This window comes from Salmo trutta, chromosome 9 (genome assembly GCF_901001165.1).
Source record: "Salmo trutta chromosome 9, fSalTru1.1, whole genome shotgun sequence".
NCBI classification, from domain to species: domain Eukaryota; kingdom Metazoa; phylum Chordata; class Actinopteri; order Salmoniformes; family Salmonidae; genus Salmo; species Salmo trutta.
This window is the reverse complement of record NC_042965.1, coordinates 25674279-25700240: the sequence shown is the minus strand read 5'-3', so window position 1 is coordinate 25700240 and position 25962 is coordinate 25674279. Positions and strand designations below refer to the sequence as shown.

The 25962-nt window shown below is 42.1% G+C and overlaps 1 protein-coding gene across 2 annotated transcripts in view; it reads left to right on the top strand.

Moving 5' to 3' along the window:
* Window positions 1–25962, top strand: part of gpat2 (glycerol-3-phosphate acyltransferase 2, mitochondrial) — a 56278-nt gene that overhangs the window by 26831 nt on the left and 3485 nt on the right. For both annotated transcript variants that reach the window (XM_029763281.1, XM_029763282.1), the window contains exons 7-14: window positions 1222–1321; window positions 3947–4080; window positions 4204–4303; window positions 9121–9300; window positions 13340–13441; window positions 24835–24917; window positions 25413–25531; window positions 25891–25961. In XM_029763281.1, the coding sequence (XP_029619141.1) occupies window positions 1222–1321; window positions 3947–4080; window positions 4204–4303; window positions 9121–9300; window positions 13340–13441; window positions 24835–24917; window positions 25413–25531; window positions 25891–25961 (889 nt within the window). The remainder of the gene's footprint in view (window positions 1–1221; window positions 1322–3946; window positions 4081–4203; window positions 4304–9120; window positions 9301–13339; window positions 13442–24834; window positions 24918–25412; window positions 25532–25890; window position 25962) is intronic.

Sequence of the window (25962 nt, the reverse complement as noted above, 5' to 3'; positions counted from 1 at the left end):
GGCTGAGTGTTGCTGAAGGGGTTTGTCTCTCTCTAGGCTGAGTGTTGCTGAAGGGGTTTGTCTCTCGCTCTAGGCTGAGTGTTGCTGAAGGGGTTTGTCTCTCTCGCTCTAGGCTGAGTGTTGCTGAAGGGGTTTGTCTCTCTCGCTCTAGGCTGAGTGTTGCTGAAGGGGTTTGTCTCTCTCGCTCTAGGCTGAGTGTTGCTGAAGGGGTTTGTCTCTCTCTAGGCTGGGTGTTGCTGAAGGGGTTTGTCTCTCTCTAGGCTGGGTGTTGCTGAAGGGGTTTGTCTCTCTCGCTCTAGGCTGAGTGTTGCTGAAGGGGTTTGTCTCTCGCTCTAGGCTGAGTGTTGCTGAAGGGGTTTGTCTCTCTCGCTCTAGGCTGAGTGTTGCTGAAGGGGTTTGTCTCTCTCGCTCTAGGCTGAGTGTTGCTGAAGGGGTTTGTCTCTCTCGCTCTAGGCTGAGTGTTGCTGAAGGTGTTTGTCTCTCTCTTTAGGCTGAGTGTTGCTGAAGGGGTTTGTCTCTCTCTCCAGGCCGGTAGGCTGAGTGTTGCTGAAGGGGTTTGTCTCTCTCGCTCTAGGCTGAGTGTTGCTGAAGGGGTTTGTCTCTCTCGCTCTAGGCTGAGTGTTGCTGAAGGGGTTTGTCTCTCTCTCTAGGCTGAGTGTTGCTGAAGGGGTTTGTCTCTCTCTAGGCTGAGTGTTGCTGAAGGGGTTTGTCTCTCGCTCTAGGCTGAGTGTTGCTGAAGGGGTTTGTCTCTCTCGCTCTAGGCTGAGTGTTGCTGAAGGGGTTTGTCTCTCTCGCTCTAGGCTGAGTGTTGCTGAAGGGGTTTGTCTCTCTCGCTCTAGGCTGAGTGTTGCTGAAGGGGTTTGTCTCTCTCGCTCTAGGCTGAGTGTTGCTGAAGGGGTTTGTCTCTCTCGCTCTAGGCTGAGTGTTGCTGAAGGGGTTTGTCTCTCTCGCTCTAGGCTGAGTGTTGCTGAAGGGGTTTGTCTCTCTCTAGGCTGGGTGTTGCTGAAGGTGTTTGTCTCTCTCTTTAGGCTGAGTGTTGCTGAAGGGGTTTGTCTCTCTCTTTAGGCTGAGTGTTGCTGAAGGGGTTTGTCTCTCTCCAGGCTGAGTGTTGCTGAAGGTGTCTGTCTCTCTCTCTCCAGGCTGGTAGGCTGAGTGTTGCTGAAGGGGTTTGTCTCGCTTTCCAGGCTGGGTGTTGCTGAAGGTGTTTGTGTCTCTCTCCAGGCTGGTATGCTGGGTGTTGCTGAAGGTGTTTGGGTCAGTGTTCTGCAGTGTTCAGGTCAACCTGAACCACATGGCTCCTCTGCACAGAGCCTCAAAGCAGGTATTCACTCACTCACACACAGACAGACACACACACACACACACACACACACACACACACACACACTGTCATACAGACATTTTCATATGTACCCCATAGGGACAGTGAAGGTAAAAAGTATTTGATCCCCTGCTGATTTTGTACGTTTGCCCACTGACAAAGAAATGATCAGTCTATAATTTTAATGGTAGGTTTATTTGAACAGTGAGAGACAGAATAACAACAAAAAATCCAGAAACCGCATGTCAAAAATGTTATAAATTGATTTGCATTTTAATGAGGGAAATAAGTATTTGACCCCCTCTCAATCAGAAAGATTGCTGGCTCCCAGGTGTATTTTATACAGGTAACGAGCTGAGATTAGGAGCACACTCTTAAAGGGAGTGCTCCTAATCTCAGCTTGTTACCTGTATAAAAGACACCTGTCCACAGAAGCAATCAATCAATCAGATTCCAGACTCTCCACCATGGCCAAGACCAAAGAGCTCTCCAAGGATTTCAGTGACAAGATAGTAGACCTACACAAGGCTGGAATGGGCTACAAGACCATCGCCAAGCAGCTTGGTGAGAAGGTGACAACAGTTGGTGCGATTATTCGCAAATGAAAAAAACACAAAAGAACTGTCAATCTCCCTCGGCCTGGGGCTCCATGCAAAATCTCACCTCGTGGAGTTGCAATGATCATGAGAACGGTGAGGAATCAGCCCAGAACTACACAGGAGGATCTTGTCAATGATCTCAAGGCAGCTGGGACCATAGTCACCAAGAAAACAATTGGTAACACACTACGCCGTGAAGGACTGAAATCCTGCAGCGCCCGCAAGGTCCCCCTGCTCAAGAAAGCACATATACATGTCTGTCTGAAGTTTGCCAATGAACATCTGAATGATTCAGAGGACAACTGGATGAAAGTGTTGTGGTCAGATGAGACCAAAATGGAGCTCTTTGGCATCAACTCAACTCGCCGTGTTTGGAGGAGGAGGAATGCTGCGTATGACCCCAGAACACCATCCCCACCGTCAAACATGGAGGTGGAAACATTATGCTTTGGGGGTGTTTTTCTGCTAAGGGGACAGGGTAAATTCACCGCATCAAAGGGACGATGGACGGGGCCATGTACCGTCAAATCTTGGGTGAGAACCTCTTTCCCTCAGCCAGGGCATTGAAAATGGGTCGTGGATGGGTATTCCAGCATGACAATGACCCAAAACACACGGTCAAGGCAACAAAGGAGTGGCTCAAGAAGAAGCACATTAAGGTCCTGGAGTGGCCTAGCCAGCCTCCAGACATTAATCCCATAGAAAATCTGTGGAGGGAGCTGAAGGTTCGAGTTGCCAAACGTCAGCCTCGAAACCTTAATGACTTGGAGAAGATCTGCAAAGAGGAGTGGGACAAAATCCCTCCTGAGATGTTTGCAAACCTGCTGGCCAACTACAAGAAACATCTGACCTCTGATTGCCAACAAGGGTTTTTCCACCAAGTACTAAGTCATGTTTTGCAGAGGGGTCAAATACTTATTTCCCTCGTTAAAATGCAAATCATTTTATAACATTTTTGACATGCGTTTTTCAGGATTTTTTTGTTGTTATTCTGTCTCTCACTGTTCAAATAAACCTACCATTTAAATTATAGATTGATCATTTTTTTGTAAGTGGGCAAACGTATAAAATCAGCATGGGATCAAATACTTTTTTCCCTCACTGTATGAGGGTCTTTCTTTGCCTGGCTACCCAAACTCCTTGCTCCAGCCAAATGCTACGCCACACCCATGGACGTTAGAGTCTGGATCTGAGTATCTCCCCGACTATTTCTAGAATGCAAAGACATTTGAACCGTTCTTAGTTGTCCTAGAAACCGATGCATTGGGCCAGAGCCAGAACACACATGGGTAAAGCTGCATTTAGAAAATTCGTAATTGCCGTTGATACTCTGGTTAGAGACGATCCAATCACTGACGACTTTATTTTGTACAACACCCCTCATTTTGACGTCACCACAAACGACTTCAACGATGGCAGTCTGACTGACGTATGTAGCGAACATAGAGCAGCGGAATAATTCAGTTTGAGTCGTCAGACAAGGTCTTTCTAGGGCTCTATATTAAATCAATAGTGATGGGGGTCCCGAGTGGCGCAGAGGTCTAAGTCACTGCATCTCAGTCACTGGTTCGAATCCAGGCTGTATCACAACCGGCCGTGATTGGGAGTCCCATAGGGTGGCACACACTTGGCCCAGCGTCGTCTGGGTTTGGCCGGTGTAGGCCGTCATTGTAAATAAGAATTTGTTCTTAACTGACATGCCTAGTTAAATAAAGGTTAAAATAAAACCATTTTTTAAAATTAAAATATGCTATAACCATCGTAAAATAAAATGTTGTTTTGAAGCTAATTTACTGTAATTATACATATTTTAACAAGACTCATGACATATTTTAGGTGTACCTATCGGCTATTTAAGGATGATGATGATAAGGATATTTTACCCCTCAAATAAAGGTTGCGTCCCCCCAGGAAACTTTGGCGAACACACGCGCACACACATACATTTGATCAGAGTGTAAGAAGATATGTAGGTGTGTGTGTGTAGAAGATCGATTGGAGGAATGAATTTTTTTTTGTTTTTCAGGGTGCATCACTGGTGTATGTGTGTGTGCCTCAGAGTATCGTGGACTATGCTCTCATCCCCCTGGTTCTCTTCTGTCACAACCTGAGAGTGCCATACACACTCTGTCACCTACAGATACACAACAACTGGTTCAGGTACGTGCGTGCGCAGACACACACACAGAGACAGTCAGTGATTGACAAAAAGACAACCTGGTATGGCAGTTTGGCTGCTCTACTCTCTTCCTGTCTCCTGACTGGTATACCCTGTTCCTATAGGTCAGTCCTGCAGAGACTTGGCGTGGTCCTCCTCCCACCAGATCCGATCACAGAACAGGAAGCAGAGACCGACAACCTCTACTCATCAGTCATGACCTCCGTAAGTCTGTCTCCATCAACAAGTGGATTCGAGAGACCTTCGTATTTCAGGGGAAGGGGAGAAATGGAACTTGGGTTAAACACACACGCGCACCATCTTTATTGCACTCCTTGGCATGCTGATGGCAGAACTTCAACCCGAACCCAGCCTGTCCCTATCTCATCTCCATCCCACACTCCGGCTCCATCCCACACTCCGGCTCCATCCCACACTCCGGCTCCATCCCACACTGTCAGCCCCATTTCCATCCCACACTCCAGCTCCATCCCCCACTGTCAGACCCATCTCCAGCTCCATCCCCCACTGTCAGACCCATCTCCTGCTCCATCCCCCACTGTCAGACCCATCTCCGGCTCCATCCCCCACTGTCAGACCCATCTCCGGCTCCATCCCCCACTGTCAGACCCATCTCCGGCTCCATCCCCCACTGTCAGACCCATCTCCGGCTCCATCCCCCACTGTCAGACCCATCTCCGGCTCCATCCCCCACTGTCAGACCCATCTCCGGCTCTATCCCCCACTGTCAGACCCATCTCCGGCTCTATCCCCCACTGTCAGACCCATCTCCGGCTCCATCCCCCACTGTCAGACCCATCTCCGGCTCCATCCCCCACTGTCAGACCCATCTCCGGCTCCATCCCCCACTGTCAGACCCATCTCCGGCTCCATCCCCCACTGTCAGACCCATCTCCGGCTCCATCCCCCACTGTCAGACCCATCTCCGGCTCCATCCCCCACTGTCAGACCCATCTCCGGCTCCATCCCCCACTGTCAGACCCATCTCCGGCTCCATCCCCCACTGTCAGACCCATCTCCGGCTCCATCCCCCACTGTCAGACCCATCTCCGGCTCCATCCCCCACTGTCAGACCCATCTCCGGCTCCATCCCCCACTGTCAGACCCATCTCCGGCTCCATCCCCCACTGTCAGACCCATCTCCATCCAGAGAATCTGTGGCATCTATGTTGGCTGGAGAGGAGAGAGGAGGAGGAAGTAAGGGAAAAATGGAGGGAGGCAGCTGTGTGTGTATTTCTATTGGCTGTGCATCAATTGTTAATAGACCTGCTAGTTTGAGTTCATTTCACAGGGCTGCTCTTCTGCTGGTCAATAGTAATTTAATTCACTCTGTCTGAGAAGCAAAAACACAACTTGAGGCTCTGGCAGCATCTAGCTACTGCAGCTCATCCTATAGTATCACTGGTCTGTCCTGTGTGTGTGTGTGTGTGTGTGTGTGTGTGTGTGTACTGCTCAAAAAAATAAAGGGAACACTTAAACACAATGTAACTCCAAGTCAATCACACTTCTGTGAAATCAAACTGTCCACTTAGGAAGCAACACTGATTGACAATACATTTCACATGCTGTTGTGCAAATGGAATAGACAACAGGTGGAAATTATAGGCAATTAGCAAGACACCCCCAATAAAGGAGTGGTTCTGCAGGTGGTGACCACAGACCACTTCTCAGTTCCTATGCTTCCTGGCTGATGTTTTGGTCACTTTTGAATGCTGGCGGTGCTTTCACTCTAGTGGTAGCATGAGACGGAGTCTACAACCCACACAAGTGGCTCAGGTAGTGCAGCTCATCCAGGATGGCACATCAATGCGAGCTGTGGCAAGAAGGTTTGCTGTGTCTGTCAGCGTAGTGTCCAGAGCTTGGAGGCTCTACCAGGAGACAGGCCAGTACATCAGGAGACGTGGAGGAGGCCGTAGGAGGGCAACAACCCAGCAGCAGGACCGCTACCTCCGCCTTTGTGCAAGGAGGAGCAGGAGAAACACTGCCAGAGCCCTGCAAAATGACCTCCAGCAAGCCACAAATGTGCATGTCTGCTCAAACGGTCAGAAACAGACTCCATGAGGGTGGTATGAGGGCCCGACGTCCACAGGTGGGGGTTGTGCTTACAGCCCAACACCGTGCAGGACGTTTGGCATTTTCCAGAGAACCCCAAGATTGGCAAATTCGCCACTGGCGCCCTGTGCTCTTCACAGATGAAAGCAGGTTCACACTGAGCACATGTGACAGAGTCTGGAGACGCCGTGGAGAACGTTCTGCTGCCTGCAACATCCTCCAGCATGACCGGTTTGGCGGTGGGTCAGTCATGGTGTGGGATGGCATTTCTTTGGGGGGCCGCACAGCCCTCCATGTGCTCGCCAGAGGTAGCCTGACTGCCATTAGGTACCGAGATGAGATCCTCAGACCCCTTGTGAGACCATATGCTGGTGCGGTTGGCCCTGGGTTCCTCCTAATGCAGACAATGCTAGACCTCATGTGGCTGGAGTGTGTCAGCAGTTCCTGCAAGAGGAAGGCATTGATGCTATGGACTTGTCCGCCCGTTCCCCAGACCTGAATCCAATTGAACACATCTGGGACATCATCTCTCGCTCCATCCACCAACGCCACGTTGCACCACAGACTGTCCAGGAGTTGGCGGATGCTTTAGTCCAGGTCTGGGAGGAGATTCCTCAGGAGACCATCCGCCACCTCATCAGGAGCATGCCCAGGCGTTGTAGGGAGGTCATACAGGCACGTGGAGGCCACACACACTACTGAGCCTCATTTTGACTTGTTTTAAGGACATTACATCAAAGTTGGATCAGCCTGTAGTGTGGTTTTCCACTTTAATTTTGAGTGTGACTCCAAATCCAGACCTCCATGGGTTGATAAATTGGATTTCCATTGATTTATTTTTGTGATTTTGTTGTCAGCACATTCAACTATGTAAAGAAAAAAGTATTTAATAAGATGATTTCATTCATTCAGATCTAGGATGTGTTATTTTAGTGTTCCCTTTATTTTTTTGAGCAGTGTATATATATATGTGTGTGTGTGTGTGTGTGTGTGTGTGTGTGTGTGTGTGTGTGTGTGTGTGTGTGTGTGTATATATACACACACACACAGTTGAAGTCGGAAGTTTACGTACACTTAGATTGGAGTCGTTTAAACTTGTTTTACAACCACTCCACAAATTTCTTGTTAACAAACTATAGTTTTGGCAAGTCGGTAAGGACATCTACTTTGTGCATGATACAAGTAATTTTTCCAACAATTGTTTACAGACAAATTATTTCACTTATTCACTGTATCATAATTCCAGTGGGTCACTAAGTTGACTGGGCCTTTAAACAGCTTAGAAAATACCAGAAAAGGATGTCATGGTTTAGAAGCTTCTGATAGGCTAATTGACATCATTTGAATAAATTGGAGGTGTACCTGTGAATGTATTTCAAGGCCTACCTTCAAACTCAGTGCCTCTCTGCTTGACATCATGGGAAAATCAAATCAGCCAAGACCTCAGAAAAAAATTGTAGACCTCCACAAGTCTTGTTCATCCTTGGGAGCAATTTCCAAATGCCTGAAGGTACCACGTTCATCTGTACAAACAATAGTACGCAAGTATAAACACCATGGGACCACGCAGCTGTCATACCACTCAGGAAGGAGACACGTTCTGTCTCCTAGAGATGAACGTACTTTGGTGTGAGAAGTGCAAATCAATCCCAAAACAACAGCAAAGGACCTTGTGAAGATGCTAGAGGAAACCGGTACAAAAGTATCTTTATCCACAGTAAAACGAGTCCAATTTTTGACATAACCTGAAAGGCCGCTCAGCAAGGAAGAAGCCACTGCTCCAAAACTGCCATAAAAAAGCCAGACTACAGTTTGCAACTGCACATGGGGACAAAGATCGTACTTTTTGGAGAAATGTCCTCTGGTCTGATGAAACAAAAATAGAACTGTTTGGCCATAATGACCATCATTATGTTTGGAGGAAAAAGGGGGAGGCTTGCAAACCGAAGAACACCATCCCAACCGTGAAGCATGGGGGTTGCAGCATCATGCTTTGCTGCAGGTGGGACTGGTGCACTTCACAAAATAAATGGCATCATGAGGTAGGAAAATTATTTGGATATATTGAAGCAACATCTCAAGACATCAGTCAGGAAGTTAAAGCTTGGTCGCAAATGGGTCTTCCAAATGGACAATGACCCCAAGCATACTTCCAAAGTTGTGACAAAATGGCTTAAGGACAACAAAGTCAAGGTATTGGAGTGGCCATCACAAAGCCCTGACCTCAAGCCTATAGAAAATTTGTGGGCTGAACTGAAAAAGCGCGTGCGAGCAAGGAGGCCTACAAAACCTGACTCCGTTACACCAGCTCTGTCAGGAGGAATGGGCCAAAATTCACCCAACTTATTATGGGAAGCTTGTGGAAGGCTACCCAAACGTTTGACCCAAGCTGAACAGTGTAAAGGCAATGCTACCAAATACTAATTGAGTGTATGTAAACTTCTGACCCACTGGGAATGTGATGAAAGAAAGAAATAAAAGCTGAAATAAAGCATTCTCTCTACTATTATTCTGACATTTCACGTTCTTAAAATCAAGTAACTGACCTAAGACAGGGAATTTTTACTAGGATTGAATGTCAGGAATTGTGAAAAACTGAGTTTAAATGTATTTGGCTAAGGTGTATGTAAACTTCCGACTTCAACTATGTATGTGTATATATGTCTCACACATTCATAATCCACTTGTCTGTCCTGCTATACACCTCTTTCTTTCTCTGTTCATCATTTCCCTCTTTCCTTATCATCCTTGGCCTTTCAACCTCTCAGTAGGACAGATGCTTTGGACTGGAGGCATTGACTACTCCTAGGTATCCTATTTCTCTTGCCTCTCTTCTCCTTCTCTGGTCCCCCACCCCTCTTATCGGAGGTTGTCATTACGTTATGGTGGGTAATTTATCAAATTATTGTATTCCAAAACATGTTTTTCTTTAACTGCCCCCCACCCCCCCTCTCTCTTTATGTGTGTAGTTGGTTGGTGAGTTGCTGTGTGAAGGCCAGGTACTGAGTGTGTGTGTGTCAGGAGAGAGTTGGCGAGGAGGGCAATGGTTGGCACGCATCAGACTGGCTGTGAGAGAGGGAGTGGTGCCTGACGTCCACCTGGTTCCAGTGGGCATCTCCTATGACTGTGTGCCCAACACCTGCACACCGGTACAGTATTCACAACACCTACCTAATATTGAGTTGCACCACCCTTTGCCCTCTGAACAGCTTCAATTTGTTGGGGCATGGACTCTACAGGGTGTCGAACGCATTCTACAGGGATGCTGGCCCATGTTGACCCATAGGAAACTGTTGAGCATGATAAACCCAGCAGCGTTGCAGTTCTTGACACGCTCAAACCAGTGTGCCTGGCACCTATTACCATACCCTGTTCAAAGGCACTTCAATCTTTCGTCTTGCCCATTCACCCTCGGAATGGCACACATACACAAGCCATGTCTCAATTGTCTCTAGGCTTAAAAATCCTTCTTTAACCTTTTACGGCTAGGGGTTCCGCTAGCGGAACTTTTCGACAATATCCGGTGAAATGGCAGAGCGCGAAATTCAAAAAAATATTAGAAATATTTCACTTTCATACATTCACAAGTGCAATACACCAAATTAAAGCTTAACTTCTTGTTAATCTAGCCACCGTGTCAGATTTCAAAAAGGCTTTATGGCGAAAGCAAACCATGCTATTATCCGAGGACAGCACCCCATCAAACAAACACATGACAATCATAATTCAACCCGCCAGGCGCGACACAAAACTCAGAAATAACAATATAATTCATGCCTTACCTTTGAAGATCTTCTTCTGTTGGCACTCCAATATGTCCCATAAACATCATAAATGGTCCTTTTCTTAGATAAATTCCGTCGTTATATCTCAAATGTCCATTTATTTGGTGCGTTTGATTCAGAAAAACACAGTTTCCAACTCGCGCAACATGACTACAAAATATCTAATAAGTTACCTGTAATCTTGATCCAAACATTTCAAACAACTTTCCTAATACAACTTTAGGTATTTTTTTACGTAAATAATCAATACAATTTAAGACGGGATAAACTGTGTTCAATACCGGACGAAAACAAAGTGGAGCGAGCTTTCAGGTCGCGTGCCCCAACCACAACAGTACACTAGACTCGACCCTTGTTCTGAACAGCCATACTTCTTCATTACTCAAAAGAAAAACATCAACCAATTTCTAAAGACTGTTGACATCCAGTGGAAGCGATAGCAACTGCAAGCAAGTGCCTCAGAAATCTAGATCCACATAGAAAACCCATTGAAAACACTGTCACCTCAACAACAAAATAAATCCTGGATGGTTTGTCCTTGGGGTTTAGCCTGCCAAATAAGTTATGTTATAGTCACAGACATAATTTTAACAGTTTTAGAAACTTTAGAGTGTTTTCTATCCAGATCTGGGCCTGAGTAGCAGGCAGTTTACTTTGGGCACGCTTTTCATCCAAAATTCCAAATGCTGCCCCCTATCCTAAAAAAGTTAACCTTTCTCCTCCCCTTCATCTACACTGATTGAAGTGGATTTAACAGGTGACCTGGACTCACCTGGTCAGTCTGTCATGGAAAGAGCAGGTGTTCCTAATGTTTTCTACACTCAGTGTATAGCCTAAAGGTAACTGCCAAAATAAAGGAAGCACCAACATAGTGTGTTAATAAGGCATTGGGCCACCACAAGCCAGAACCGCTTCAATGCACCTTGGTACAGTGCCTCTCGGAAAGTATTCTGACCCCTTGACTTTTTCCACATTTTGTTATGTTACAGCCTTATTCTAAAAAAAACGTTTTTTTAATTATCATCATCAATCGGCACACAATACCCCATAATGACAAAGCAAAAACAGACTTTTAGAAATTGTTGCTAATTTATGAAAAATAAAAAACATATCATATTTGCATAAGTATTCAGACCCTTTACTCAGTACTTTGTTGAAGCACCTTTGGCAGTGATTACAGCATCGTGTCTTCTTGGGTATGACGCTACAAGCCTGGCACATCTGTATTTGGGGAGTTTCTCCCATTCTTCTCTGCAGATCCTCTCAAGCTCGGTCAGATTGGATGGGAAGCGTTGCTGCACAGCTATTTTCAGGTCTCTCCAGAAATGTTAGATCGGGTTCAAGTCCGGGCTCTGGCTTGGTCACTCAAGGACATTCAGAGACTTGTCCTGAAGCCACTCCTGCGTTGTCTTGGCTGTGTGCTTAGGGTCATTGTCCTGTTGAAAGGTGAACCTGTGCCCCAGTCTGAGGTCCTAACCTGCTCCAGAGTGCTTTTCATCAAGGATCTCTCTGTACTTTGCTCCGTTCATCTTTGTCTCGATCCTGACTAGTTTCCCGGTCCCTGATGCTGAAAAACATCCCCACAGCATGATACTGCCAGCGTCATGCCTCACCGTAACAATGGTACCAGGTTTCCTCCAGACGTGACTCTTGGCATTCAGGCCAAAGAGTTCAATCTTGGTTTCATCAATCATGGTTTGAGTCTTTAGGTGCCTTTTGGCAAACTCCAAGCTGGCCGTCATGTGCCTTTTACTAAGGAGTGTCTTCTGTCTGGCCACACTACCATAAAGACCTGATTGGTGGAGTGCTGCAGAGATGGTTGTCCTTCTGGAAGGTTCTCCCATCTCCACAGAGGAACTCTAGAGCTCTGTCAGAGTGACCATCGAGTTCTTTGTCACCTCCCTGACCAAGGCCCTTCTCCCCCGATTGCCCAGTTTGGCCGGGCGGCCAGATCTAGGAAGAGTTTTGGTGGTTCCAAACTTCCATTTAAGAATGATGGAGGCCACTGTGTTCTTGGGGACCTTCAATGCTGCAGAAATGTTTTGGTACCCTTCCCCAGATCAGTGCCTCAACACAATCCTGTCCCGGAGCTCTACGGACAATTCCTTTGACCTCATGGCTTGGTTTTTGCTCTGACATGCACTGGCAACTGTGGGACCTTATATAAACAGGTGTGTGCCTTTTTAAAATCATGTCCAATCAATTGAATTTACCACAGGTGGACTCCAATCAAGTTGTAGAAACGTATGGGGTATTCTGTGTAGATTGCTGAGGATTATTATTTAATCAATTTTAGAAGAAGGCTGTAGTAACAAAATATGTAAAAAGTCAAGGGGTCTAAATACTTTCCGAAGGCACTGTATATATTCTACAAGTGTCTGGAACACTGTTGGAGAGATGTTTTGTTGATGGTGGTGGAAAATGCTGTCTCAGGCGCCGCTCCAGAATCTCCCGTTATTGTTCAGTTGGGTTGAGATCTGGTGACTGAGACAGACATGGCATGTGATTTACATCATTTTCATGCTCCTCAAACCATTGTGACCATTCGTGCCCTGTGGATTGGGGCATTGTCATCCTATGGGGGTATAGCCATGGTAGCCAAAATAATGGTCTGCCCAGCATTTTTCTACATGACCCTAAGCTTGATGGGATGCTGAATTAACTCAAGAACCACACCTGTGTGGGAGCACATTTTTTTTCAAAATACTTTGTATCCCTCATTTATTTGAGTGTTCCCATTATTTTTGACAGTTACCTATCTATATATATATATATATATATATATATATATATATACACACAGTCTCTCTCTCTCTCTCTCTCTCTCACACACACACACACACACACACACACACACACACACATTCATCTTGAAGTTTCCCGGTAAAGCCCCTCGGAGCCCCCACACAGTGTTGCTTCTGTACTTGTTGGTTAGATGGTGTTCCGTTGTGCGTGGGTTAATGTTCCCTCTTCATCTTATTTTTCATTATTAATCTGACGCGCGCGCACACACAGATTTTATCCTATTGTTCATTAAAAGAGCCTGCTCATTTTTGTTATTGCTCCCCTAATCTTCCTCTTAATGAGAGAGCCCCATTATGGTATCATCATAACTCATCTGTGTGTGCTTATGTGCATGTATTCTATACTTCTATTGTATCTATACTTCCATTCTCCTCCTAACTAATCGTTCCCTCAAGTATCCAAAGAATTTCCCACATCCCCATGAGGACAAAGGCCATTTTAAGCTTAGGGGTTAGGGTTACTATTAGGGCTAGGGTTACGGCTTAGGGTTGTGGTAGGGGTTAGGATTAGGGAAAATAGGAATTTGAATGGGAATTCATTGTAGGTCCCCATGAGGATACCATAATGTGTGTGTGTTTATGTATTCCATATCCCCCAGGTTGGTCTGCTCTCTGCTCTGAGGTGTGTGTTCTCCTTGCTGTGCGGCAACCAACAGAGAAGTAGTGTGAGGATCCACTTCGCCCAGCCCTTCTCTCTGAAGGTATGTTTGGACCAGGAACTGATGGGTATGCTATTGTTGTTCCTTCATGGAGGACTGAACAGCTTAGCTTAAAACTAACTCCAACAGACAGGGATTGTGAAACACTGATGTCTTAGTATTTTTTAAGTCTAGTTGTGACTAGGGCTGTGGCGGTCATGAAATTTAGTCAGCCGGTGAATGTCAAGCAAATAACTGCCAGTCTCACGGTAATTGACCGTTAATTAACATATAACACATTTAGCATCTCCTGGCTTCCACACACAGCCTACAAGCCACTGATGCAGAACTTTGGAACATGCACATTTTAAAAAGTCTAATAAATCCATATACACCAGCCTACACCATCACAATAAATCCATTATTTATTTTAGACAGGTCTAAAGAAACATGATATGAAGAAAATGTAGTCTATTTCAGAAGAACAGAATAGCATACTCTGAGTTGTCCTTATGTTAGGCCATGATCAGGCTATGCCATATGGCTGTGGGCTACACTATTTAATTTAGCAGACAAGATTTGTCGTGTCTGACTGATTAAATTATATGATATGCTATTTTATCAAATCGATTACCTAACATTTAATTGATTACGTGATTGAATTAAACCATGCAACAATTAAACCACTAATAACCTGGGGCACCACGGAAGCATTCATTTATATAGCGGTTATCTCCCGAATCCACTCTTTAAAAGATCTGAAGATCTTTTATATCAATAACAGTCAATTATTAATCGTCACCTCGATCGGTCTCATTCTGATTGTCGTAAGTACTTGGTTATAGAGGTAGGAGGAGAGGGCCGGACTGAGACAGGTAATGGTGAACTAAACGTAGTTATGTAGAGCACCTCGACGAAAACGTAATATTCAATATCGGCAAGTTAGACTAAATATTAGCACTACACAATCTGGTGGGTGATCACCTTCAATCTGGATAATAACACAAAACAAATCTTAAGACTAGAAAAATTTATTGACAAATATTAAGAAGACAAGCAACACCCAAACATGACGGAGAGTCATGTTTCAGAACGAAAACGTGACTCTTCTACAGACACAGACAATTTAATATTTTCCCCACCCGGAATGGTAAAGGTCGAAACCGATCTGTTAAAATCAATAAATGACAATCTGGGTATACTTGAATTAGTTGGTAAGGATATAAAAGAGTTCAAGGCAAGCCTCGAGATGAGTGATGAAAAAGCTGCGACCATTGGAGAAGGAAACAAACAAGCTAAAAGTGACAATAAGATTGAAACCGAAGTGAACGCCGTTCTGAGAAGCCTTACTTGACATACAGACTAGATCCATGAGAGAGAATTTGGTACTTAAAGGTATCCAAGAGAAAGGAGAAGTTCCTGAATCTGTAGTTGGAGAGTTCCTCCTTACAGCGCTTCAGATTCCATGCGAGGCTATCGACAAAATCCAACTCAAACGTGTACACCGCTTCGGACAGAGAGGGCAGAGGTATGAACGCCCAATCGTTGCCAAATTTGCTTCATTTAAAGATAAAATGATGGTTAAAAGCCTGGGTGAAAGACTTGATGGGACCAAAATTGGCATGAATGACCAGTTCCCGAAGGAAATTGCAGAACGGGGTAAAGTTCTGTATCTAATTTTCAAGGAAAATAGATTAAAAGGGAAATGAGTAGCTCTCGTCGTCGATAAACTATATATTGATAACCAGCTGTTCAGAGACACAAATACTACTCCATGGCTATTTTAAAAATTACAAAGTTCTTATAGACGAGGAAAATAATGAAACACAATTCTAGCCCCGTTATGGATTGTAATAATACAATAAAAAATATAGCTTTTCTATATATCTTCAAATATAACTAATTGGAACACACAAGCACTAAGAGAGCATGCTACACAAGGAATTTATCAAAGCTGCTAATGAGAACCTTGAAGACCTTGTACCTAGCTGGTGGGGATTCTGGTGGGGTGCCTCCACCCAGGCAGTGGCAGTGCTGGCAACACTAGCTGCAGTAACCCATGGGGAGGGGGTCACACTCGGACTTTCAGAGAGGGGGTATATTATTGTGGCCCTGGTGGCACAAAATCAAAAGTCTGACTGCATGGAGATGCTTGGGAATATGGTCAATACGGGGGACCATGTTGTGGGTGTTTCAGGGAAAAGGTGTAAATTTGACCTCCATCTAGGACGTGACAATGGTTAATAAAATCTTTCCATTTCTGCCCATTTTTTCTGCATAGTCTTGCAGGCCTTCTCATACAGCTGCAACTGTATATGCATTTGTAAATCAAGACCTTTCTTGAGTTGGACTCTGGGATGGTGCAACTGTTCAGAATGTGAGCCTATGGTTGTGTGGGGGGAAAGGGTTGAGTGTGTATGAGTGTGTGGGTGTATGTGCGTATCCCACAACTGTTGCGAAGGAGTAAAAGATGTTAGGGGCAATATAGGATGATTCACAATAATTGAATGCTAATATAATAATTGCTTGCAATAATGTAATTTTGGTAAAGGTGACATTGGTGAGAGGTCATTTCTTTTGCATAAATTGCCTACATTAATACAAATATTAATAGCTAATTATAGAAATTAAGAAACAGTTTTTTTATTTATATATATATATATATGTGTGTATATGTATGCATATATATATATATATATATATATATATATATATATATATATATGCATACATATACACACACATATATATATATATATATATATATATATATATATATATATATATATATATATATATATATATGCATACATATACACACACATATATATATATATATATATATATATATATATATATATATATGCATACATATACATACACACACACACACACACACACACACACACACACACACACACATCGAGGTGAGGGCGATGGAAATGCATTTGGCAGTTGATCTACTTCTGTTCTGTAAATGGCACTGTGTGCTCTTTTTGAAGGATGGATCCCAGTCTTTTCAGGGCTATGGGATCCGGGGGGTTGGGGGTGGTCTGCCGGGCATTGGGATGGCAACCCAACTCGGCATGCGGAGGGCTTTTAGTGGGTGGAATAGTGGGGACCAATTTGAGGTTTACTTAGTAGCAATGCAAATATCATGGTACAGCTATATAGACACTTAATCATCATGTTACTTTTTAATGGTATGTTTACAAACATATATTTTGATAAATAGAATTGAAAGTTGTCCCATTATGGTAAGTGGTGAAATAAGTCTAGCCAGTTACAACTGTAATGGCTTAGCAGATAATAAGAAAAAACGATCAGTATTTACCTGGCTAAAAGAGAAGGATCTATTGTTTACAGGAAACTCATTCAACAATTTTAGATGAAGATTTATGGAAAAAGGACAGGGGGGCGAAATATATTTCTCCCATGGGCAAAGAAATTCAAAAGAGGTGACGGTTTTAATTAACAGTAATTTTGAGCCAAATGTGCAAATTGTCCAAACAGATCATCAAGGTAGATGGATTATTTTAAAGCTTCTTTGAAAATATATATATATAAGAATTTATCAACTCTACAAGCAAAACTAGACTCTATTATTATGGTGGGAGATTTTAATACGGTCTTAAATACCTCTATGGACCGGAAAGGAAATTGCTCAACAAACTATCACCCTCAGGCACTTAAGGAAATCATGAATGTCATGGATATATTGGAATTAGTGGATATATGGAGACTTAAATACCCTGACCTAGTGAGATATACATGGCAGAGGCTTAATCAAGCTAGCCGTCTTGACTACTTTCTTATGCCATTCTCTCTGGCACCAAAAGTTTAAAAAGTGTTGATAGGGAACCGAATGCGGTCGGATCATCACATAATTGGCATGTATATTACTCTTACAGAATTTCCACTTGGGCGAGGATATTGGAAATTTAATCAAAGCCTACTAGATGATAAATTGTTTAGAACTAGGACAGAAGAATTTATAATTGACTTTTTCAGACATAACATGGGTACAGCAGATCCCCTTATTCTATGGGACACTTTTAAATGTGCCTTTATAGAGGCCATGAAATTCAGTACTCATCTATAAAACAAAAGCAATTTAGATCAAAATAATCCATATTAACAAAGGAAATTGAAGGACTAACAGTACAGCTAGATAGCAATAGTACCATAGAGGCACAGAATAAGTTAGAGGGAAAACAAAAAGAAATGGAGGAACTTATTCAAGAAAGATCCAGTGTAGTATATTATAAAAATAAAGCGAACTGGATGGAATATGTGGAAAAATGCACCAAATTCTTTTCAATCTAGAAATGCAACCAAAAATGTTTATTGAAACTTGTTACAAATGGAGTCACGCATGATTCACCGAATGATATTTTGAAAGAGGAAGTAAAGTACTTTAAGAATATGTTTTCGTTTCATTCTCCTCCATCTCCACTAACTGAAACTAATTGTATGGATTTTTTCCCTAATAATAATAATAATAATAATAATAATAATAATAATAATAATAATAATAATGTCAAATTAACATCTGGACAGAAAGACTCATGTGAAGGCCAAATTACAGAGGAGGAACTTCTTGATTCAATTAAAGCCTTTAAGGCTGGGAAAACTCCAGGGCTGGATGGCATACCAGTGGAAGTATACAAAACATTTTTTTTGGTATACTCAGAGGACCATTATTAGCATGTTTTAACCACTCCTGTATAAATGTTAGATTATCAGACACGTAACAAGGTCTGATATCATTATTACTGAAACAGGACCCAAGTGGTGTGTGTGTGTATATATAAAGATCCAGTTCATTTAAAACATTGGAGACCTCTCACAGTGTTGTGATGCAAAGATCCTAGCAAAATGCTTGGCGCATAGAATTAATAAAGTATTGTCAGATATTATTCATCCTAATCAGGCAGGTTTTTTACATGGACGATACATTGGAGATAATATGAGACAAGTACTAGAAACAATAGAATACTATGAAATATCGGGGACTCCAGGCCTGGTTTTCATAGCTGATTTTGAATAGGCTTTTGACAAAGTACGACTGGAGTTTATATATAAATGCCTCGAATATTTACATTTTGGGGAATCTCTTATAAGATGGGTTAAAGTTATGTATAGTAACCCTAGGTGTAAAATAGTAAATAATGGCTACATCTCAAAGTTTTAAACTATCTAGAGGAGTAAAACAAGGTTCTCCACTATCGGCATATCTATTTATTATTGCCATCGAAATGTTAGCTGTTAAAATTAGATCAAACAATAAAATTAAGGGATTAGAAATCTGTGGCTAAAAAACTAAGGTGTCATTGTACGCTGATTCATGTTTTCTTTTAAAACCACAATTAGAATCTTTCCACAGCCTCATAGAGGATCTAGATACTTTTGCTATCCTCTCTGGATTAAAACCAAATTATGATAAGTGGACCTATTGGATCACAAAAAAAATGCAAATTTTACATTACTATGTAGTTTACCAATTAAATGGTCTGACGGAGATGTGGACATACTCGGTATACAAATCCCAAAAGAAAGAAATGATCTCACTCTAATACATTTTTTAGAAAGTTAGCAAAAATAGATAATATCTTGCTACCATGGAAAGGAAAATACCTGTCTATTTGTGGAAAAATCACCCTGATTAACTCTTTAGTCATATCACAGTTTACCTATTTGCTTATGGTTTTGCCTACACCTAGTGACCTGCTTTTTAAATTATATGAACAAAAAATATTCCATTTTATTTGGAATGGCAAGCCAGACAAAATTAAAAGGGCCTATTTATATAACGAATATTAATTCGGAGGGCAGAAAATGATTAAATTTTAAAGCATTAGACCATGAGAGGTCTAATGCTTTAATATTTAAAGGCATCAGTCATACAAAAGTTATACTTAAATCCAAACTGGTTTTCTAGTAAATTGGTAGGAATGTCCCCTCCTATGTTCAAGAATGGCCTTTTTCCCTTTATTCAGATTACACCTGCTCACTTTCGGTTGTTTGAAAAGGAAATTATCTCCAAAATATCGTTCTTTTTTTAAACAAGCCTTAGAAAGTTGGTTGCAATTTCAGTTTAATCCACCTGGAAAGACACAGCAAATAATACAACAAATATTGTGGTTAAACTCAAATATACTAATTGATTTAGAAAAACATTTTTCAAAGATTAAAAAACTTTAAGGTATAATTTTTGTGAATGATATCATAAATAGGGCCGGTGGAGTTATGTCACACATGCAGCTAACGTAGACATATGGAAATGTCTGCTCTACCCAAAATTACAACCTACTAATTGCAGCATTACCACAAAAATGGAAGAGGTAAGTAGAAGGGGAAAAAAGTAGGGAACTTGTATGTCGGCCCTGTATTAATGAACATAAATGGTTAAAGAAAAGTGTGATAAATAAAAACATATACCAATTTCATTTAAGGACCAAAAAACTGACAGCTGTGCCACATAAATTGCAAAATAGTTGTGAAGAGATTTCCGATGTACCCATTCCATGGCACATGGTTTATGAATTGATATGCAAAACAACGCCGGATTCAAAACTTTTAATTTTTCGATTTAAATTACTATACAAAATTCTTGCAACCAATAGGATATAATATATATGGGGGATACAATCTTCCCAGCTCTGCAGATTCTGCTGTGAGGAGGCAGAGTCATTAGATCATTTATTTTGGTATTGTCCATATGTAGCTCGTTTTTGGTCACAGGTCCAGGAATGGCTGAACAATTGCAACATTTTCCTAGAACTAACACTGCAGATGGCAATACTGGGTGATTTGAAAAGCCATAGTTAGTCAATCAATCAATAATATCATAATTATTTTAGCAAAAAAAACATTTTTTTATTTACAATCTGTAGAAGCTATGAGAATAGAAAGGTTCAGTACTTTTGTCAAGCATCACAGCACAGTTGAAAAATATATGGCAAATAGAAATCCCAATTGGAGGGTGGTGTGAGATAGATGGGAGGAGTTGAATGGAGCTGAAGGGTGGGACTAATAACAAGATAACCAATGTAAAACATACGGTGTCTGTAATATGTATATAGGTTCAGAAATGTTGTGAAATAGCACAGTTACAAATAGAAATCAAATTGGATGGACATGAGGAAGGACTAAAAATAAACAAAATATAACTATTGTAAAATAGATTGTAAAATGTGTATAAGATGTATAATCTGACGGTAGAAGCCTAGGTGCTATTGTTTATTAGTTTACTCCAATTGGGGGAAGGGTGGAAAGGGTTTGCGAGGAATAATAAAGGTATTTTCTTAAAAAGTATGTATGTCTATATATGTGTGTGTGTGTGTGTGTGTGTGTGTGTGTGTGTGTGTGTGTGTGTGTGTGTGTGTGTGTGTGTGTGTGTGTGTGTATATATTTACCCCCCAAAAATATGGGGAATTGGAAATGATGCAGACAATTACATTGATGGAAGCAACAATCTTTCCGCAATATTAAGGTGATCCACCCTTTAACCAGGTACCTTTTTTTTATCTGCACGAACCCTAGCTAATAAGTTGAATCAGCAATACACAAATTGGCTTAATTATTTATTTACTAAATACCTAAATAATCACACACAATTACATTTATATACACAGGATAGATCACACATCGATTACTCATGTCATGAAAAGCTCTTAGTGGGCTAACCCGATATGACGGCTGGTTACACAAAGGAAGGGGGTTGGGTTTGAATGAAGAGCGGGAAGACTGAGGGACAAAGGGATTGGGTCTATCGGACCTTGAGAAGCTATGCTACCCTAAATACAGAATCTTATACATTCTAATAACCGCCCATTCGGAAAAGGAAAATGCAAGATGTATAATCTCAGCAAAAAAAATAAACGTCCCTTTTTCAGGACCCTGTCTTTCAAAGATAATTAGTAAACATCCAAATAACTTCACAGATCTTCATTGTAAAGGGTAAAAAACACGGTTTCCCATGCTTGTTCAATGAACCATAAACAATTAATGAACATGCACCCGTGGAACGGTCGTTAAGACACTAACAGCTTACGTCCCACCCTAGTCAACAGCCAGTGTAATCGCGTTCCGTGAAATACAAATACCTAAAATGCTATAACTTCAATTTATCAAACATATGACTATTTTACACCATTTTAAAGACAAGACTCTCGTTAATCTAACCACATTGTCCGATTTCAAAAAGGCTTTACAGCGAAAGCAAAACATTAGATTATGTCAGGAGAGTACCCTGCCAATAATAATCACACAGCCATTTTCAAAGCAAGCATATATGTCACAAAAACCAAAACCACAGCTAAATGCAGCACTAACCTTTGATGATCTTCATCAGATGACACTCCTATGACATTGTTATACAATACATGCATGTTTTGTTCAATCAAGTTCATATTTATATCAAAAACAGCTTTTTACATTCTGTTATGGATAGGGGGCAGTATTTTCACGGCCGGATAAAAAACAGACCCGATTTAATCTTATTATTACTCCTGCCCAGAAACTAGAATATGCATATAATTATTAGCTTTGGATAGAAAACACTCCAAAGTTTCTAAAACTGTTTGAATGGTGTCTGTGAGTATAACAGAACTCATTTGGCAGGCCAAAACCTGAGAAGATTCCAAACAGGAAGCGCCCTCTCTGACCATTTTTTGCCCTCCTTGATTATCTCTATCCAATACAGGGGATCTCTGCTGTTACGTGACACTTCCTACGGCTCCCATGGGCTCTCAGAAGGCGGCAAAAAGCTGAATGACGTAATTCCAAGCCCTGGCTGAAAAGCTTTAGCGCATTTGCTAAGTGGTCTATCAGCGGACAATGGGACTCATGCTCGTGCACGAGACGACCCCATGTTTTTATTCTATCGTCTTTGAACGGATACAACGACTCCCGGTCGGAAATATTATCGCTTTTTTACGAGAAAATTTTAAACAGCGGTTGACATGCTTCGAAGTACGGTAATGGAATATTTAGAAATTTGTCACGAAATGCGTCGTGCTCGTAACCCTTCTTTACCATTCAGATAGTGTCTTGAACGCACAAACAAAACGCCGCTGTTTGGATATAACAATGGATTATTTTGGACCAAACCAACATTTGTTATTGAAGTAGAAGTCCTGGGAGTGCATTCTGACGAAGAACATCAAAGGTAATCAAACTTTTCTAATAGTAAATCGGAGTTTGGTGAAGGCTAAACTTGCTGGGTGTCTAAATAGCTAGCCCTGTGATGCCGGGCTATCTACTGAGAATATTGCAAAATGTGCTTTCACCAAAAAGCTATTTTAAAATCGGACATATCGAGTGCATAGAGGAGTTCTGTATCTATAATTCTTAAAATAATTATGTTTTTTGTGAACGTTTATCGTGAGTAATTTAGTAAATTCACCGGAAGTTTGCGGGGGGTATGCTAGTTCTGAACGTCACATGCTAATGTAAAAAAGCTGGTTTTTGATATATGAACTTGATTGAACAAAACATGCATGCATTGTATAACATAATGTCCTAGGGTTGTCATCTGATGAAGATCATCAAAGGTTAGTGCTGCATTTAGCTGTGGTTTTGTTTTTTGTGACATTATATGCTAGCTTGAATGGGTGTCTGATTATTTCTGGCTGGGTACTCTGCTGACATAATCTAATGTTTTGCTTTCGCTGTAAAGCCTTTTTGAAATCGGACAGTGTGGTTAGATAAAGGAGAGTCTTGTCTTTAAAATGGTGTAAAATAGTCATATTGTTGAAAAATTGAAGTTTTCGGATTTTAGAGGAGTTTGTATTTCGCGCCACGCCCATCATTGGATATTGGAGCAGGTGTTCCGCTAGCGGAACGTCTAGATGTAAGATTAATCAGTCTGTCAGTCACAATATGACAAGCACTTGATAATGCCCTTAAATTTCCTGGCTGCATCCCCATTGTTTGGACGTAATGCCCATGAAAAGAATCCATGCCTGTTGTGCCCTTGGGCTGAATATAATAATTATGATTACCTTCTCCCGGCTGCGTGCCGAAGCATCTCACTCGTATGGCTCTCAATCACGTGGTACATGTCTTTCTCACAGGCTACAAGTGAAGACCGACACATCGGGGACGAAACTGTGCGCGTCCTTATCCAATTCCGAGGCGCATATTGGAAGTACTGTCCACATTTGCTTTTGGTCAACCAACAAGATGAGTAGGCCTAACGAACAGCAAAAGCACTAGTCTATGTTAGTACAGAAGTTCACCTATTCTTTTCAAGAAATAAATATTCCTAAAAATAGCCCGGGACAGTTGTGGAATGCCATAGATCCCAAATTAATACAACCACTAGCATCAAAAAAACTGTTTTAAGCAATGAGCCTGACGAAACAGATGAGAACGTTTAGCTTAAAATTTTGATAAACTATTAGGCTATTTCTTCACATTATAAGTGCAGCAATGCGCAAACGACTAATGTTCCATTAGCCGGAAAACACCATTCTCAAAAGTGACCACAGATGCGATTTATGCATTCAATTATTTTATTATAAATGTGAAAATGATCTTCCCCCAAACTTGAAACTCACGCACTGCATATGTTTGCCAGTTAGGCTCTACACCTGTTGTAAAGCGGATTAATGTGCTTCATTTTAAGAAGTTATTTGGCCACTTTAGTTGTGATACAAACCTTATCAAAACATATAGACCTATGGGCTAGATGAGGTGTGTGTGACTATGATTTTAAAAAGTCGCAAAAAAAGCATGCACTGTTTGCCTTAATCTGGGCATCATTCACAAGTGATAATATTGTCACCCATCACACTATTCTTGATTTAATCTTGTCTTTACATATTTTAAATAATATATGTGTGGAATTAGTTTTGATTTAGAATAGACCATTATCATGCACCTGTCTTGATACTGGGCAGCAGGAAAAATACATGTCATCTATGCACTTAAATAGCAAATTGAGGACACTTTTCCTGTGGTTCATTTTCACACCAGTCAGGTAGGCTATACTCCTGTTGTAAAGAGAAGCAATGTGCTAAATATTAAGAAAGTTGAGAAATAAATATAGTAAGCCTAGCCTGTAGAAAGCTGATGGGATCTTCCTCTTTTTAATAGAGGCCATCACTCTGTTTTCTACGCAATTGCATAGCCTATAGAAATGTTGCTCAACATGAGCTCATGGGCTCTCGAAGTGTTTGATTAGATTTTTGATTACATTTGCATTGATGTCAGAGTGATTAGAGGGACAGTGGAGTGCCGAGTACCAAGCAGTTAGCAAGTTTGGTGGGCTACTGATGACCACCAGCAGCATCAGAGCTTGGAGAAGCCTAATTACCCAGCTGGAATTTGACTGCCGTCATGATTCGTGACCGCCGGTGTGGCAGTAATACAGTCACCGTAACAGCCCTAGTTGTTACTGAGTGTGCGCGTGTGACTTTTCTGCTGTGTGTGTGTGTGTGTGTGCATAGGAGATGTGTGACACAGGGAGGTGTCGTGTGGATGGAGGGCGCCCTCTACAAGATCTCCTGCTCCCTACCATTCTACACAACAGGTGTGTGCCTGCGTGTGCATCACATCTTATCTCAATCTTTGCTGGTCAGTCCTCACTTCTTATGAAACTCAGAGGAGGAGAGAGGACGATGGGAAAAGCAGAGAGAGTTGAAAGGGTATCAGCAGTGGGCACTGAAGATGGATGGAGAAAGAGTTTGACTCAACAATCTGTCTGGCTTTACTTGGTTTATTATGTCTGTTTTAAAGTCTCTATTGTTCACAGCTCAAATAGTAAACACACAGCAGTGAACAGGAGAGCTGGCCAAACCAAGCTGGGACCTGGTGGGATGTACACATGCACACACTTTTGATCTGACTCACACAAACGCACTCATTCAAAGTGCCTAACTGATGCTCACACGCCCTGCAGTCTCTACTCTCTAGGTTTTATGCTATCTGGCATCGCAAATTGAGATCATTTCCTGTTTTGAAGGAGCTGATTTGGTGAAAGGTCTTCAGGCTGATATGTTTGTGCGCGCCCTTGCCCTTCCTCCAGGTCTGATGCGATATTTGGCCAGAGGATGATGTCATGGATCCTGCCCCCTCGTTATTTGCCTGAGCTCTGCCAATCAGAGAGAGACCTCAGCATTGCCCTCACCCTGCACCTCACCTACTGTGAGTTTTACACACACACACACACACAGAGATGCATACATAAGCGCACTCACACACACACACACACCCACCCTGCCCTTCATCTACTGTGAGTCTATTGCCGTCCTAAATCAACCCCTAGTCCTAACCCCTAGACTCTTCTTGATTTCCCTCCTTGTAAATCAAAAAGGACCAGATCAGCTATACAGTACTAGGCTGTAGAGTTTCCATAATATCTTTGACATACTACATCACTGTTTAACCCCTCCCTCTCTCTCACACCCTCTCTCTCTCTCACACACCCTCTGTCTCTTCATCTCATAATGCCAGTTCCAGTCTATATAACATGTACTATACCTGGTGTTTTTCCTCTTTTTTAGCCACTATGTCCTGCATGGCTGTGATGTCCACTAGCCTGGTCTCCTGTCTTTTATTGCACAAACACCGCAAGG